An 18,593-nucleotide genomic window follows, 5' to 3' on the forward strand; every position below is an offset into this window, starting at 1 on the left:
TCTTTTTGAATTATGGTTTTCTCTGGGTATATGCCCAGTAGTGGGATTGCGGGGTCGTATGGTAGTTCTATTTGTAGTTTTTTAAGGAACCTCCATACTGTTCTCCATAGTGGCTGTATCAATTTACATTCCCACCAACAGTGCAAGAGGGTTCCCTTTTCTCCACACCCTCTCCAGCATTTATTGTTTCTAGATTTTTTGATGATGGCCATTCTGACTGGTGTGAGGTGATACCTCATTGTAGTTTTGATTTGCATTTCTCTAATGATTAGTGATGTTGAACATCCTTTCATGTGTTTGTTGGCAATCTGTATTATCTTCTTCGGAGAAATGTCTTTTAGGTCTTCTGTACATTTTTGGATTGGGTTGTTTGGTTTTTTTGATACTGAGCTGCATGAGCTGCTTGAGAGTGTTCTACCTATGTTTTCCTTTAAGAGTTTTTTAGTGTCTGGCCTTACATTTAGATCTTTCATCCACTTTGAGTTTTTTTGTGTGTGCGGTGCTAGAGAGTGTTCTAATTTCATTCTTTCACATGAATCTGTCCAGTTTTCCCAGCACCACTTATTGAAGAGGCTGTCTTTTCTCCATTGTATATTCTTGCCTCCTTTATCGAAGATAAGGTGACCATATATGCGTGGGTTTATCTCTGGGCTTTCTATCCTGTTCGTTTATCTGTATTTCTGTTTTTGTGCCAATACCATACTGTCTTGATTACTGTAGCTTTGTAGTATAGCCTGAAGTCAGGGAGCCTGATTCCTCCAGCTCCATTTTTCTTTCTCAACATTGCCCTGGGGGCCCCCCTGGTGATGCAGTGGTTAAGAATCCGCCTGCCAGTGCAGGGGACACGGGTTTGAGCTCTGGTCCGGGAAGATCCCACATGCCGTGGAGCAACTAAACCTGTGTGCCACAACTTCTGAGCCTGCACTCTAGAGCCCACGAGCCACAACTACTGAAGCCCACGAGCCACAACTACTGAAAGCCCAAACCCCTAGAGCCCATGCTCGGCAACAAGAGAAGCCACTGCAATGAGAAGCCCATGCACCGCAACGAATAGTAGCCACCGCTCGCTGCAACTAGAGATAGCCTACGCACAGCAACGAAAACCCAACTCAGCCAAAAAGAATAAATATATTAAAAATAAATTAAAAAAAAGATTGCTTTGGCTATTCGGTGTTGAGTTTCTGCATTTATGATTTGGAGTATTTCATATATGAAAATGTTTGTGTAGGGATATTTTATCCACTTTGGGCTCTTATGTTAGAGTTTTCCTCTGATTCATGATTAGATTTCTTGGAGAGTAGTGTCATCAGCTAAAATATTGGAGTTCTCATTTTCTGTTTTATTCTTGTAATGGTTTTATATGCATATCACCTGCCATTTTCTGCTCGTTTTGAAATGTCTTATATTTTCCTCAACCACCAATAATAGGGAACAGTCAGAACTCTTATACACTGTGGATGAGAGTGTACATTGATAGTTACTTTAGAAAACAATTTGACTTTGTCCAGTGAATTAAAAGATACACTTAGCCTTTAACTTATCAAATCTACTTGAATAATTCATGGGCACAAATATCAGGAGATATATCCTAGAATAATTCATGGACACAAATACCAGGAGACTTGCACATGGTTTATAGCACCCATGCTTTCTATAGCAAAAAATCAGAAGCTATTCAAATGTCTAATAACAGGAGATTGGAAAAACAAATTCATGTAGTAGAATACTGTGCTGTGATGGAAAACAAACAAAATAACCACAATAATAAACATAGATGTATAGCAGGAGTATAATGTTGAGTGGAAAAGTTGCAAATGAATAGAACCAGTCAATTCTGCTTATATAAAGGTAAAATTCGTATAAAACTAATCAATACAAATGTGGGAAACTATAAATTAGAAAAAGGAATGATAAACATACAAAATTCAGTATAGTGGTTACCTTCATGGGTTGGGTGGAGTTAGATGATGGCATTAGAGAGTGACACAAAGGGGAACAGAGGTACTGGTGATATTGCATTTCTTAAGCTTTGGGTGGTATTGTTGTTATTCGTATCTTATGTGAGTGTTATAAATGTTTTTGTAAGTATTTAACATATAATAACTTTTATATGAATGATGCTACAAAAAATTATCACATTTTCAGAAGCTTATTTTTGGTTGATGTATTCTGTCATCTGGATTTTGAAGGTATTTCCAATACCCTCAGGGAATGAGAATCAGGGAAGACATAAGAGCAAGTAAATAGGAAGAGGTGTCTGCAAAATCTTGCTTCTACTGAATCAGTTCATCACAATGTGGCTTCACATATTTTTGTTGATGTATTGTGAGTTCTTTAACCATGGAACAAATATATACACATATATATCCCATGTATGGAAATGAAATGTTATTAAAGTTAAATATAATTATTTTTGGATTATTTATTTTAACAATTTCTGCAATTATTTCCCTTCCAGTGGTTTAGGTGATAAATGATAGATCAAATAATACAGAGCTGATTTCCCCCTCAAACCAACTATGCATCTGGCCCAATCTATGTAATCTGACAAAAAACAGAGTTCACTAAATAAAAATCCTCTCATTTACCTTCCCCAGTCCCTTGAGGCAAGTCCACGTCTGAGCTGCATGAATGTGATCCTAAGTAGGTGGACTCAGGAAGGAAATATATTTGAAGGGTTGATGTAGGGAGAAAAAATAGAATGTTGTCTAGCATGTATGCTTGGAGCTCTTTTCTGATTCCACCTGTGGCACATGAATAACTTCACCAATCAGATGAGTCTCACGTGAGTCTGCTGCATTTTCTACTAATGTGGCCTAAATAGTCTCTCAAAAGAGCTTCCCCTCCTAATCCTTTTCCTGCTTCTTTCACCAGACTTTTACTGATCATCTACTACATAGAGTTTTATTGATCATCTATTCATATTGATCCCTACTGCATATGCTAGGGATATGAATATAATGTACATATAGTGTAAGGATAGATAGATACACACATACACTTAACTGAAAAGAATATAAACAAAAACTGAAATCCCAGAAAATGAGGAATTAATTATTTGTGGGGGAAAGGTAAAGGATCTCAAAGAAAAGGTAAATTTGAGTTAGTCTTAAATAGTAGGATTTTAACAAATGGTTCTAAATATATACTTCTTGAATAAAGAATATAGAAATAAGGAGGATATAAAGATCTCTTACTGTGTCCTAAACACTTAGGAAGAACTTCACAGCTAAGTGTCATCCCAAGTATTTTCAGTTTGCTTAGATATATGGTAAACATATTGTCTGAAACAAAAGTTGAAATATACAGTGTGATGAGGGTAGAGAAAATCTGAAATTGCTGCTTCTCCAGAAAATCCAGGATGTATGTTTATATCGTCCATATTATATTTCAGTTATGGAAATGCAAATGTCCTTAAGTGACCTTCTTATCTGTCCATATCTGTCAACTGGTAACTGGTAACAGGGTTAGGTACAAATATTGACATTCGTTTTGTAGGGTGAATAATCCTAAACAAAATATAGGAATTCTACTTCTGAATATTCTTATTTTACACAATAGACATATTGCCATCACTTATTAGTAACTACAAATTTCGCACATGAATTTATTTTAACACGGAAAGTGTAAGCTAAGGAAGACCAGTAGAGTCGACATTTGTTCCAGGATTTTATTGTCAATGAAGACGTATGAGGAAATGTTGGAAAAAGTGAATATGGGAAACTCATAATTTTTTTTTGTAACGTAAAAATGTATCCTCTGAAAAAAATCACTTACTATGAAAAATATTGGATTTCCCTAGGTAACCATGGGCATGACTCATAACCCTCTTAACCTCAAATTCATCTATCAACTAATGGTGATATTAATCTCATATGATTTGAGAGGAATTCATTGAAATGATATGAATAAAAGAACATGTAAGGTATTCCACTATACAATTGTGGAATTGTGGAAGGTATCATTTGATCTGAGACAATATAGTATAGTGGTTAGGAGTGCAGTTTCTAGAGTCAGACTGCCTGGTTTTGAATCCTAGCCTTATCATTGATCAGTTCTAATATCTCAGGGAAACCACTTCACTTCCCAAAACCTCATTTTTTGGGAAAATGGAAATAGTAATAGAACTTACATCACAGGGTAGAATTAAATGTAGTATGTGAAGAATAATACATGTCATAAAGTAAATGTTAGTTATTGTCTTTAATATTGTAGCAGTAATTGGCCTCTTTATAATAAAAATACTAATATCAATTATATCTCTCATTCTTATAAAGGAATCAAATGAAACTAGGTAATCTGAAGAAAGTTATGACAGGAGAAACAATCTCATGGAAAACTTTCATGTAGTTTAATATCAAGTACTTAAAATGAACAGTGGCAAATTCATTAACAAAGGATCAGTAAAAAGTTTTAAATTTTAAATGGCAAAAAACAAGGTTAAAAGACAAATTGGGAAAACGTAAAATGTATGATATGTTATAAAAATAAATCATAAATACTCTTAAAAAAATAGGGCAAAGGGCATCAACAGGCACTTCTCAAAGGAATACAAATGATTAAAATCATTAAAAGGTGTTCAACCTCACTAGTAACCAAAGACATGTAGACTGGCAAAGAAGGAAATATCCAGTGTTGGTTGAAGGTATGAGGAAGAGGCCTGCAAATTCATGCATTATTGGAGAAAGTGTAAAATGGTGCTTTGTTTCTGAAGGGCAGTTTGACAACTTTTATTGTTTAAAATGTTCATTCTTTTTAATCCGGCAGATAGACTTCTGGACATTTATTCTAAAGGAGAGAATTTTTAAAGTGCAGGAAGATGTTTGTATACAACATTGTTTATAATAGTAAAAATTTTAAATGACTTAAATTTCTAGTAGCAGGTATTGGTTAAATCATGTATGGTACATTCCTTTACTAGAATATTATTCACCTGTTGAACTGATAATGTAGTTTATTCTTTAATCATTCAACAAATATTTGAGTGTATAAGATCATTCAGGGCTTCTCTGATGGCACAGTGCTTAAGAATCCGCCTGCCAATGCAGGGGACACGGGTTCAAGCCCTGGTCCAGGAAGATCCCACATGCCGCGGAGCAACTAAGCCCATGTGCCACAACTACTGAGCCTGCACTCTAGAGCCCGAGAGCCACAACTACTGAAGCTCGCGTGCCTAGAGCCCGTGCTCGGCAACAAGAGAAGCCACCGCAATGAGAAGCCCGCACACAGCAAGGAAGAGTAACCCCCACTCGCTGCAACTAGAGAAAGCCCGTGTGCAGCAATGAAGACCCAACACAGCCAAAAGTAAATAAAATTAAATAAATAAATTTTTTTAAAGACCATCCAGTGAAAATGATGATGTAATTTATGCATTCCGTCATCCAGCAAATATTTAAGTATATACTCTATGTTCTGCAGTAGGCATACTTGGTGAATGATACAAAGACCCTGCCCTTATATTCCTGTTCTTTATTTTTTCACAGAGAAATGTTTTCATGATATTTTTCATGAAAAAGCAGATTTTAAAAGAGCTTGTATAGTGTGATTCCATTTATATGAAATTTAGGTAATAAAATATCAGTATTCACGTTGTAGATTATATCTAAGCATTTGTCTAGTGAGAAGTTTGGATTGATGTTCATGAAAACGTTTGTAGTGGTTTTTCTTGGAAGCTAGAATTTGGAGGTGATTATTACATTCTACTTGATAATTTCATTTATTTTTAAATATTTTTATATTAGTATGAAAGAAATTAAAGATCATAACAGAATATGTCATATTCATGATATTGACTTGATGAAACCTTGTGGTGTGGTGCTTACCACAAAATATTTTTTCATATGATGTTATGACTTCTGAACTGTAAGTTTATGTTAATATAGTGTTACCCCTTTTTTGGAATAATTTAATATAATTACAGGATGGAATCAAACAATATCCAAGTACTTCAGGATCTGCTATCAAAACAACTACTTTAATCAGTGACCCAGGTTTAGGCCTGCAAGCATACGGCCGACAGGTAAGCAGGAAAGATATCACTTCTTCTGTAGAGCATTGGATAGCAGAATGCAATAACTGAGTCATTTTGTAGTAGTAAAGTGTTTGTTTGAAAATGAGGCTAAAATTATACCACTAAGAGAGATTTGGAAGAGAATTTCCTTGAGCCTTCAGAGAACATTAAAATTTCAGCTGATCCTGGACAGCATAATCAGGGGAAATGATTTCTTGATACATATGAAGAAGATTTTAGTGGCAGAAGTTGAAATAACTATCTTATTGGAAAAGAGATAACGATATAGAATAAGAGAATATGTATAGGTTGATATCTTGGATCAAGAAAAGAAAGAATGTCCAATGCTAGTTTCAGTTTTTTAAATCTTTGAAGTGCTCATAAAATTGACTAATACATCATCAACTAATACATGTAGAGTTTTTATGTTTACATTTATAATATAAATATCATGTCCCAGAAATTTCATAAGTTTAATTTATGTCCATTTTTAAAGACTGGTATTGAAATTGTTTGTATCATGTATCATATGATAATCCTAGCTTAAGAAACAATCTTTTTGATACTTGAGAATATCAAATGTGTTCAGCTACCCAGCTAAGATAACCAATAGACTACAAAGCTATTATTAGGAGAAAAGAAATGTCCAATTTTGTGGAACCGTATATTGAAAAAGACATGTCTAAAAGTGTGTGATACCTAATAATGTCATTTGGAAGTACATTTATTAGCAAATGACTAGCATTAAGTTTTAGAAACATTGTAAAAATAAAGGGAGGAGATGTGGAATTAGAGATACTAGGCTTCTAATTTTTACTCTGTCACTTACAAGTCAGTATTACTTTGAAGCCTAAAAAAAAAATCACTTCTCCTTTGAGCCTGTTTCCTTATCTGTTAAAGAGAGAAAGGAATGATGATGATGATGATGATGGTGATATCCTGTCATATATCTCAAGATTTTTGTAAGAAACTAAAAAGCTTTTGGAAACAAAAAGCATTTTATAAATATAAATTATTCTTGTTCTTATTGCTATTAAGGTACACATGTTGAATTACTCTAGTAATTGGTAAAATAATAATACACTATGATTTTGCAAGTGTGGCTGCTCTGTATATGCATCTGTTTCAGGTAGATTTTGCACACTGAAGAATGGTAATTGATCCAAAAGCATGACTACCCCTCCCCCCAGAAAAAACTCGGATCTTTCCTAAGCACCTAAATTCAGGCTAATTGAATGTATAAATGTGACTGAATAGCTGTCAAGAAATCTATAAAACTTTTTCAATATTGATTCACTGAGAAATAGTACACCAAAACACTCACATCCCTGCCCCACCAACCTAGAGCCAGGGAGTTTAAAACTTTACATCAAGGGCCTAGACAGCCCCAAGACCACAGCAGCCCAACAGCCAGCTGTAAGACCTAACCCACCAACTGGTAGACTAGCACCATCCTGGGATGCCCTGGGCCATAGCCCCACCAATCAGCAAGCCTACATTAGCTCCAAAACCAGTCTCATGACCCAGTCCTGCCAACCGGTGGACCAAGACCAGGACTTCCCTGACCTTGCAGCCAGCTGTGCCAGGACCTAGCCCCCCTACCAGTGACTGACAGCCCCTACACAAGGCAGGTCCTGGCAACCAACCAGACAAGGCCAGCCACGCCTACCAGCACACTTGTAGCAGTCAGCCTGCCACAACAGAAGGACCCAGGCAGTCCACAGAGAGAGCATCCCTAAATCATATAGGTCTGGTGACCAGACAGGAGTGCACTTCTGGCCCCATAGTATGTTTCCTACATAAGACCACTTCTCTAATATCAGGAAACATAACCAACCTACAAAATGCATAGAAATAAAACAGTGAATAGGCAAAATGAGGTGACAAAGAAATATGTTCCAAACAGAGGAATAAGATAAAACTCCAGAAGAAGAACTAAGTGGACATAAGCAATCTACTCAATAAAGAGTTTAAGATAATGGTCATGAAGATGCTCAAAGAACTTGGGAGAAGAATGGATGAACAGAGTTAGAAGTTTTTAACAAAGTTAGAAAATATAAGATGAACCAAACAGAGCTGAAAAATGCAATAATTGAAATTAAAAATACTGTAGAAGAAATCAACAAAATGATACAGAGGAACAGATCAGTGGAAAGAATAGTGGAAATCACTGAAGTGGCACAGAAAAAAGAAAAAAAATGTTTTAATGAGGACAGTTTAAGAAAATTCTGGGACAACATCAACCACACTAACATTCACATTATAGAGGTCCCAGAAAGAGAAGAAAGAGAGAAGGGGGTGGAGAACTTATTTGAACACATAATAGTTGAAAATTTCCCTAACCTGGGAAAGGAAACAGACATCCAGGTCTGGGAAGCACAGAGTCCCAAACAGGATCAAACCAAAGAGGACTGTAACAAGACATGTTCTATTTAAAATGGCAAAAATTAGGCCTTTCCCACCTTCTGAGATGGCTTGCACTCTGTCTGTGGAATGTGTTTCTCCCAAGGCTGCTCTCACCTTCTGAGATGGCCCACATTCTGTCTGTGGAGTGTGTTTCTCTCTAAATAAACCCACTTCTTACCTAAATAAAATAAAATAAAATAAAATGGCAAAAATTAAACATAAAAAGAGACTATTAAAAGCATCAAGGAAAAAGCAACAAGTTATGTACAAGTGAACTCCCATTAGGCTATCAGCTGACTTTTCAGCAGAAACTCTACCGGCCAGATGGGAATGGCATGATATATTTAAAGTGATGAAAGGGAAAACCTACAACCTACCCAGCAAGGCTTTCATTCAGATTTGAAGGAGATATCAAAAGTTTTACAGAAGAGCAAAAGTTAAAATTTTGAGTTTAGCACCACGAAACCAACCTTACAAGAAATGTTAAAGGGACTCCTCTACGTGGAAAAGAAAAGGCCACAACTAGAAATGTGAAAATTACAAAAGGAAAAATACCATTGTTAAAGGCAAATATATAGTAAAGGTAGTAGATTAACCACTTATAAAGCTAGTAGGAAAGTTAAAAAATAAAATTCATAAAATCATCTATATCTACAATATGTAGTTAAGGGATACAAAAAACAAAATGATGTAAAGTATGGAGTCATAACTAGTAAATTTGGGGGGAGCAGTAAAAAATGCAGGGTTGTTAAAATGCATTTGATCTTAAGTGATCAGCAACATAAGATAACCATATGTAGAGAGAGATTGCTATATATAAACTTCATGGTAACCACAAATCAAAAATCTATAACAGGTACACACTCAAAAGAGAAAAAGGAATACAAACATAACATTAAGGTAGTCATCAAATAAAAAGGGAAGAGAACAAAGAAGAAGAAAGGAAAGAAAACTACAAAACAACCCCAAAACAAATAATAAAATGGCAATAAAAACATACCAATCAAAAATTACTTTTGAGGGCTTCCCTGGTGGCGCAGTGGTCGAGAATCTGCCTGCCAATGCAGGGGACACAGGTTCGAGCCCTGGTCTGGGAAGATCCCACATGCTGCGGAGCAACTAGGCCCGTGAGCCACAACTACTGAGCCTGTGTGTCTGAAGCCTGTGCCCCGCAATGAGAGGCCGCGACAGTGAGAGGCCCGCACACCGCCGCAACTAGAGAAAGCCCTCACACAGAAACGAAGACCCAACACAGCCAAAAATTAATTAATTAATTATTTTAAAAAATTACTTTTGATTGGGAGATCAAGATGGCAGAATAGGAGGATGCTGAACTCAGGTCCCCCACGAACACATCAAAAATACATCTACTTGTGAGAACAAACTAGATTTGCAGAAAGACAGTTTTACAACCAAGGCTGTAAGGAAAGATCTACAGAGTCAGGTAGGAAGTGAGGGGAAGCAATCAGGTCAGGACCTGCACGCCTAGAAGGAGACACAGAAGAGGAGGGGGATATCATGCGCTCAGAGATCCTCCCTGGGGAGTAAGGGGTTCAAAGTACATATTGGGAACCCTAGCTCTGAGACCCAACATCAGGAAGACAAGTCCCCTTAGCTGGTTTGAAAACCAGCAGGACTTACTGGAGGGCTGTAAGAAACCTAGACTCCACTCATGCTTGCTTACTCACAAAACAAGGTGGAGGAAGCAGATTGAAACTACCCAGGGCTCTGGCCAGTTTCACATGGCCATCCCAGCGCATGCCCCAGCCTGCACCAGGAACCTGCTCTGGCCCCTCTTTGTTTGGTGCTCTTTCCCTCTAAGATGAAGGTGCCATTTTCAGGAGGGAGGAGAGTGCATACCTAGAGGGAAAGGAACCAGCTCAGACCTGATCCTCAGTGCTTCTGCTCCAGCAACTTTGGACCCACCCCCACCCCTGATAGGGTGGTGATGGACACTGAGCATAGGAGAGGCCCTTGCTTATACCTGGTGCTGGCTTCAGTCCACTAAGGTGATAGCTGCCACAGCAACCTGGGGGAAGATGTGACCTGTGCTCACTTCATATCCAGCTCTCCCACCAAACCACTGGGCACATGATGACTGTATAGGGACACTCTCATAAAAGGACACCTCTTCAAGACCAGGATAGGTAAACTGTTTCACCTAATTTCATAGAGATATAAAAAGTTAAAATGAGAAGACAGAGGAATTTTTCTCAAATGAAAGAACAAGAAAAAACACTGAAAAAAATGAAACATAAATAATTTACCACATAGAGAGTTTATAGCATTAGTAATAAGAATGTTCACTGAACTTGTGAAAATAATGGAAAACACAGTGAACATTTTAACAAGGGACTAGAAAATGTAAAAAAGAACCAGTCAGAGCTGAGGAATACAATACCTAAAATGAAAAATGCACTAGAAGTGATTAACAGGAGACTATGTGATACAAAAGAATGCATAAGTGACCTGGAAGAGAGAAAAATGAAAATCACCCAATAAGAACAAGAAAAAGAAAACCAAAATTTTTAAATGGGGACAGTTTAAGGGAACTCTAAGACAACATCAAGCGTACTAACATTCACATTATATGGGTCCCAAAACGAGAAGAGAGAAAGGGATTGAAAATGTATTTCATGAAATTATGGCTGAAAATTTCCCAAACCTGAAGAATGAAATAGATATACAGATATAGGAAATACAGAGTCCCAAGCAAGATGAACCCAAAGAGACCCACACCAAGATATCATAATTAATTGGCAAAAGTTAACGATAAGGAGAAAATTTTAAAGGCAGCAAGAGAAAAAAAAGTCACATACAACCCCATAAGGCAATCAGCTAATTTTTCTGCAGAAAGTTTGCTGGCCAAAAGGGAATGACATGATATATTTAAAGTGCTGAAAGGGAAGCACCTACAACCTGGGATAATCTGCCCAGAAAGTTTATCATTCAGAACTGAAGGAGAGATAAAGAACTTATCAAACAAACAAAAACTGAAAGAGTTTCTCAATACGAAACTGACCCTAAAAGGAGTGTTTAAGGGTCTTCTCTAAGAGGAAATAAAAGGCTACAACAAGAGGAGTTTATAGAAAAGGAAAAATCCCACTAATAAAGTCAAATATATAGTAATGGCTGTGGATCAACCACCCAAATAAGCTAGTATGAAGATTAAAAGACAAAACTTGTAAAATCAACTATAAATAAATGGGATAATCATGAAGATGTTAAATATGAAATCAAAAACAAAACGTGGGGGAGGGGAGTAAAAAATGTAGAGATTTTAGAATATGTTTGAATTTAAATGACTATCAGTTTAAAACAAATATAGTTTTACATCAACATATATGAACCCCATTAAAACCACAAAAATCAAAAACCCACAATTGATACACAGAAATTGGAGAGAAAGGAACACAAGCATACCACTAAAGAAAATCATCAAACCACAAGGGAATAAACTAAAAGAAGAAGAAATGAAAAGAACTACAGAAACAATCAGAAAACAAGTAACAAAATAAGTACATACTTATCAATAATCACTTTAAATGTCAATGGACTAGATACTCCAATGAAAAGTCATAGGGTGGCTGATTGAATTTTTAAAAAAATCCAGCTACATGTTGCTTACAGGAGATTCATATCAGAGCTAAAGACACACAGATTGAAAGTGAGGGTATGGAAAAAGAAATTTCATGCAAATGGAAATGACAAACTTCCAGTAGCAATACTCAGACAAAATAAACTTTAAAATAAAGACTATAACAAAAGAAAAAGAAGAGCATTATATAATGATAAAAGGATCAATACAAGAAGAGAATAGTTTACTCGTTAACATATATGCACCCAATACAGGAGCACCTAAATATATAAAGCAAATATTAACAGACCTAAAGGGAGAAATTGACAATAATATAATAATAGTAGGAGTAGTCCACTTACATCAATGGATGAATCATCCAGAAAGAAAATCAATATGGCATAAATGGTCTTAAATTACACATAGACCAGTTGGACTTAATAGATATCTACAGGACATTACATCCTAAAACAGCAGAATACACATTCTTTTTGAGTGCACATGGAACATTCTCAAGGATAGATCACGTTAGGCCACAAAACAAGTCTCAACATATTTAAGAGGATAGAAATTATATCAAGCATTTTCTCCAACAAATGTTATGAAATGAGAAATCAAAAGAAAGAAAAGTGGGAAAAGAATGAACACGTGGAGACTAAACAACAGTCTACTAAAAAACCAGGGGGTCAATGAAGAAATCAAAGAGGAAACTAGAAAATACCTTCAGATAAATGAAAATGGAAATGCAACACTCAAAACTGTATGGGATGCAAAGACACAGTAATCAAAACAGTGTGGTATTGGCACAAAAACAGACATATGGATCAATGGAACAGAATAGAGAGCCCAGAAATAAACCCACACACCTATGGTCAATTAATCTTTGACAAAGGAGGCAAGAATATACAATGGGAAAAAGTCTCTTCAGGTGCTGTTGGGAAAGTTGGACAGTCACATGTGAACCAATGAAGTTAGAACACACCCTCACACCATACACAAAAATAAACTCAAAATGGCTTAAAGACTTAAACATAAGACACCATAACATTAATAGAAGACAACATAAGACACCATAAAACTCCTAGAAGACATCATAGGCAAAACATTCTCTGACATAAATCATAGCAATGTTTTCTTAGGTCAGTCTCCCAAGACAATAGAAATAAAAGCAAGAATAAATTGGAGTGAATCAAACTGACAAGCTTTTGTATGGCAAAGGAAACCACAAACAAAAGGAAAAGACAACCTATGGAATGGGAGAAAATATTTGCAAGTGATGCAACCAACAAGGGTTTAACTTCTAAAATATAGAAACAGAACATACAACAGCTCATACAACTCAACAACAAAAAAACAAACAACCCAATTGAAAAATGGGCAGAAAACCTAAACAGATATTTCTCCAAAGAAGACATACAGATGGCCAACAGGCACATGAAAAGATGCTCAACATCTCTAATTATTAGAGAAATGCAAATCAAAACTGCAATGAGATACCACCTCGCACCAGTCAGAATGGCCGTCATTTTAAAAAATCTACAAATAACAAATGCTGGAGAGGGTGTGGAGAAAAGGGAACCCTCCTACACTGTTGGTGGGAATGTAAATTAGTGCAACCACTATGGAAAACAGTATGGAGTTTCCTCAAAAAACTAAAAATAGAGTTGCCATGTGATCCAGCAATCCCACTTCTGGGCATATATGCAGACAATAATTCAAAAAGATACATGCACCTCTATGTTCATAACAGTACTATTTACAATAGCCAAGACCTGGAAACAACCTAATGTCCATCAACAGATGAGTAAAGAAGATGTGGTACATATATACAATGTAATACTACTCAGCCATAAAAAAAGAAGGAAATAATGCTATTTGCAGCAACATGGATAGACCTAGAGATTATCATGCTAAGTGAAGTAAGTCAGAAGAAGAAAGACAAATACCATATGATATCACTTATATGTGGAATCTAAAATATGACACAAATGAACTTATCTACAAAAGAGAAACAGACTCACAGACATAGAGAACAGACTTGTGGTTGCCAAGGAAGGGGGGGGTGGGGGAGGAATGGAGTGGGAGTTTGGGGCTAGCAAATGCAAACTAGTATATATAGAATGGATAAGCAATAAGGTCCTACTGTATAGCACAGGGAGCTATGTTCAATATCTTGTAATAAGCCATAATGGAAAATAATATTTAAAAGATTGTATGTATGTGTGTATATATATAATATATATATAACTGAATCACTTTGCTGTACAGCAGAAATTAACACAACATTGTAAGTCAGCTATACATATAGTTTTAAACTATACATATAGTTTAAACTATACATGTAGTTTTAAAACTATATGGGATGCAGCAAAAGCAGTTCTAAGAGGGAAGTTTATAGCCATATAGGCCTTCCTCAAGAAAGAAGAAAAATCTCGAATAAAAAACCTAACCTACCATCTAACAGAATTAGATAAAGAAGAACAAATGAAGCCCAAAGTCACAGAAGGAAGGAAATAATAAAGATCAGAGAGGAGATAAATAAGATAGAGACCAAAAAAAGTAAATAAAAGATCAATGAAACCAAGTGCTGGTTTTTGAAAAGATAAATAAAAGTGATAAACCTTTAGCAAGGCTTACCAAGAAAAAATGAGAAAGGGTTCGAATCAATAAAATCAGAAATGAAAAAAGAGAAGTTACCTTGGCACCATAGAAATACAAAGGAGTATATGAGATTACTACAAACAATTATATGTCATTAAAATGGACAACCCAGATGAAATGGACAAATTCCTAGAAATGTACAATCTCTCAAGACTGAATTGGACATAAATAGGAAATATGAACAGGCCAATTAACAGTAAAGAAGTTGATTCAGTAATCAAAAAGTTCCAGGACCAGATGGTTTCACATTTAAATTCTATCAAACATTTAGAGAACAGTTAACACTTACCCTTCTCAAACTATTTCAAAAAATTGCAGAGGAAGGAATGCTTCCCTACTCAATCTATGAGGCCAGCATCACCCTGATACCAAAACTGGGCAAAGATATCACACATGAAAAAATTACAGGCCAATATTACTGATGGGCATAGCTGTGAAAATCCTCAACAAAATATTAGGAAACCAAATTCAACAATACATTAAAAGGATCTTACACCATGATCATGTGGCATTTATCCCACTGATACAAGGATGGTTCAGTATTTGCAAATCAATTAATGTGATACACCACATTAACAAACTGAAGAATAAAAATCATATAATCATCTCAATAAATGAAGAAAAAGCTTTCAACAAAATTCACATTTATAATAAAAATACTCAACAAAGTGGGTATAAAGGAACATACCCCAACATAATAAGGCTGTATATAACAGGTGCACAGCTAACATTATACTCAGTGATGGAAAGCTAAAAGCATTTCCTGTGAGATCAGGACAAAGACAAGTATACCCACCCTGGTCACTTTTATTCAAGATAGTATTGGAAGTCCTAGCCACAGCAATTAGGCAAGAAAAAGAAAAATAGAATCCAAATTGGGAAGGAAGAAGTAAAACTGTCACTGTTTATAGATGGCATGATACTATATATAGAAAATCCTATGAACACTACCAAATAACTACTAGAACTCGTCAGTGAATTCAGTAAAGTTGCAGGATACAAAATTAACATACAGAAATCTGTTGCATTTCTGCACAATAACAACAAACTACCAGAAAGAGAAATGAAAACAATCCTATTCACAGTCACATTCAAAAGAATAAAATATCTCGGAATAAATCTAACAAAGGAGATAAAATATCTGTACTCAGAAAACTACAAGGTACCTATGAAAGTAATTGAAGATGACACAAACAGATGGAAAGATATACTGTGCTCATGGATTGAAAGAATTAATATTGTTAAAATGACCACATACCCAGGCAATCTACAGATTCAGTGTAATGCTTATCAAGAAATAGAAGAAATAACTCTGAAATTTGTGAGAAACACAGAAGACCTCGAATAGCCAAAACACTTTTAAGAAAGAACAAAAACAGGAGATATCACACATCCCTCATTTCAAAATATACTACAAAGCTACAGTTTTCAAAACAGTATGGTACTGGCACAAAATCAGACACATATATCAATGGAACCAAATAAAGAGCCCAGAAATGATTCCACACTGATATGGGCAATTAATCTATAACAAAGGAGGCAAGCATATGTAATGTGGAAAAGACAGCCTCCTCAGTAAATCGTGTTGGGACTTCCCTGGTGGTACAGTGGGTAAGACTCTGTGCTCCCAATGCAGGGTGCCCGCATTCAATCCCTCGTTGGGGAACTAGATCCCTCATGCATGCCGCAACTAAGAGTTCACATGCCACAACTAAAAGTTTTCATGCTGCAACTAAGACCCAGTGCAGCCTAAATCAATCAATCAATAAGTATTTTTTTTTAAATGGTGTTGGAAAAACTGAACAGCTACATGCAAAAGAATCAAACTGGACCGCTTTCTCACACCATATACATAAATAATATCAAAATGGATTAAAGGCTTAAATATAAGACCTGAAACCATAAAACTTCTAGAAGAAAACATAGGCAGTACATTCTTTGACATCTGTCTTAGTAAAATTTTTGCAGTCAAATGCTCTACCCTAGCTATAGCCACTGTCTTAGTAAAATTTTTCGACATGTCTCCTTAGGCAAAGGAAACAAAAGCAAAAATAAACAAATGGCACTACATCAAACTAAAAAGCTTATCCACAGTGAAGGAAACTGTCAACAAAACAAAAAGGTCACCTACTGAATTGGAGAAGATATGTGCAAACAATTTATCCAAAGGGTTAATATCCAAACTATACAAAGAATGCATACAACTCTATATTGTAAAAGCAAATAACCCAAGTAAAAAATGGGACAGAGGTCCTGAATAGACATTTTTTCAAAGAACACATATGGTGGCCAACAGGCACATGAAAAGATGCTCAACATCACTAACCATTGGAAAATGCAAATGTAAATCACAATGAGGGACCTTCAAGATGGCAGAGGAGTAAGACGTGGAGATCACCTTCCTTGCCACAAATACATCAAAAATACATCTACATGTGGAACAACTCCTACAGAACACCTACTGAACGCTGGCAGAAGACCTCAGACTTCCCACAAGGCAAGGAACTCCCCAGGTACCTGGGTAGGGCAAAAGAGAAAAGGAAAAAACACACGCAAAAGAATAGGGACAGGCCCTGCTCCTCTGGGAGGGAGCTGTGCAGGAGGAAAAGTTTCCACACACTAGGAAGCCCCTTCACTGGCAGAGACGGGGTGGGTGGAGGGAAAGCTTCAGAGCCATGAGGAGAGTGCAGCAACAGGGGTGCAGAGGGCAAAGCGGAGAGATTCCCGCACAGAGGGTCGGTGCCAACCAGCACTCACCAGCCTGAGAGGCTTGTCTGCTCACTTACCCGGGTGGGTGGGGGCTGGGAGCTGAAGCTCGGGCTTCAGAGGTCAGACCCCAGAGAGAGGACTGCAGTTGGCTGCGTGGACACAGCCTGAAGGGGGCTAGTGCACCACAGCTAGCCAGGAGGAAGTCCAGGAAAAAGTCTGGAACTGCCTCGGGCAAGAGACCATTGTTTCGGCGTGCGCGAGGAGAGTGGATTCAGAGCACTGCCTAAACGAGCTCCAGAGAGAGGCACGAGCCACGGCTATCAGCACAGACACGAGAGACAGGCATGAAACACTAAGGCTGCTACTGCAGCCACCAAGAAGCCTGTGTGAAAGCACAGGTCACTATCCATACCACCTCTCCCAGGAGCCTGTGCAGCCCGCCACAGCCAGGGTCCCGTGATCCAGGGACAATTTCCCTGGGAGAGCACACGGCATGCCTCAGGCTGTTGCAACATCATGCTGCCCTCTGCCACCACAGGCTTGCTCTGCATTCCGTACCCCTCCACCGGCCCCCCGGCCTGAATGAGCCAGCGCCCCCTAATCAGCCGCTCCTTTAAGCCCATCCTGTCTGGGTGGGGAATAGATGCCCTCAGGCGACCTACACGCAGAGGTGAGGCCAAATCCAAAACTGAATCCCAGGAGCTGTGCGAACAAAGAAGAGAAAGGGAAATCTCTTCCAGCAGCCTCAGGAGCAGTGGATTCAATCTCCACAGTCAACTTGATGTACCTGCATCTGTGGAATACCTGAATACACAACCAATCATACCAAAATTGAGGCGGTGGACTTTGGGAGCAACTGTAGACTTGGGGTTTGCTTTCTGCATCTAATTTGTGTCTGGTTTTATGTTTACTTTAGTATTTAGAGCTTATTATCATTGGTAGATATGTTTATTGATTTGGTTGCTCTCTTCCTTTTTTATTTTTATATATGTATTTTTTTCCTTTTTCTCTTTTTTTGATTATGTATGTGAATCTTTCTTTGTGTGATTTTGTCTATATAGGTTTGCTTTTACCATTTGTCCTAGAGATCTGTCTGTCCTTTTTTTTTTTATTTTATTTTATTTTTTTGCGGTATGCGGGCCTTCCTCTGTTGTGGCCTCTCCCGTTGCGGAGCACAGGCTCCGGACGCGCAGGCTCAGCGGCCATGGCTCACGGGCCCAGCCGCTCCGC

The 18,593-nt window shown here is 37.2% G+C and overlaps 1 protein-coding gene across 1 annotated transcript in view; it reads left to right on the forward strand.

Moving 5' to 3' along the window:
• The window catches only part of RGS22 (regulator of G protein signaling 22), a 174,359-nt gene that overhangs the window by 147,033 nt on the left and 8,733 nt on the right, over positions 1–18,593 (forward strand). The window contains exon 24 of the mRNA XM_024115883.1: positions 5,921–6,019. Within this exon, the coding sequence (XP_023971651.1) occupies positions 5,921–6,019 (99 nt within the window). The remainder of the gene's footprint in view (positions 1–5,920; positions 6,020–18,593) is intronic.

Source organism: Physeter macrocephalus, chromosome 15 (assembly GCF_002837175.3).
Source record: "Physeter macrocephalus isolate SW-GA chromosome 15, ASM283717v5, whole genome shotgun sequence".
Lineage (NCBI taxonomy): Eukaryota > Metazoa > Chordata > Mammalia > Artiodactyla > Physeteridae > Physeter > Physeter macrocephalus.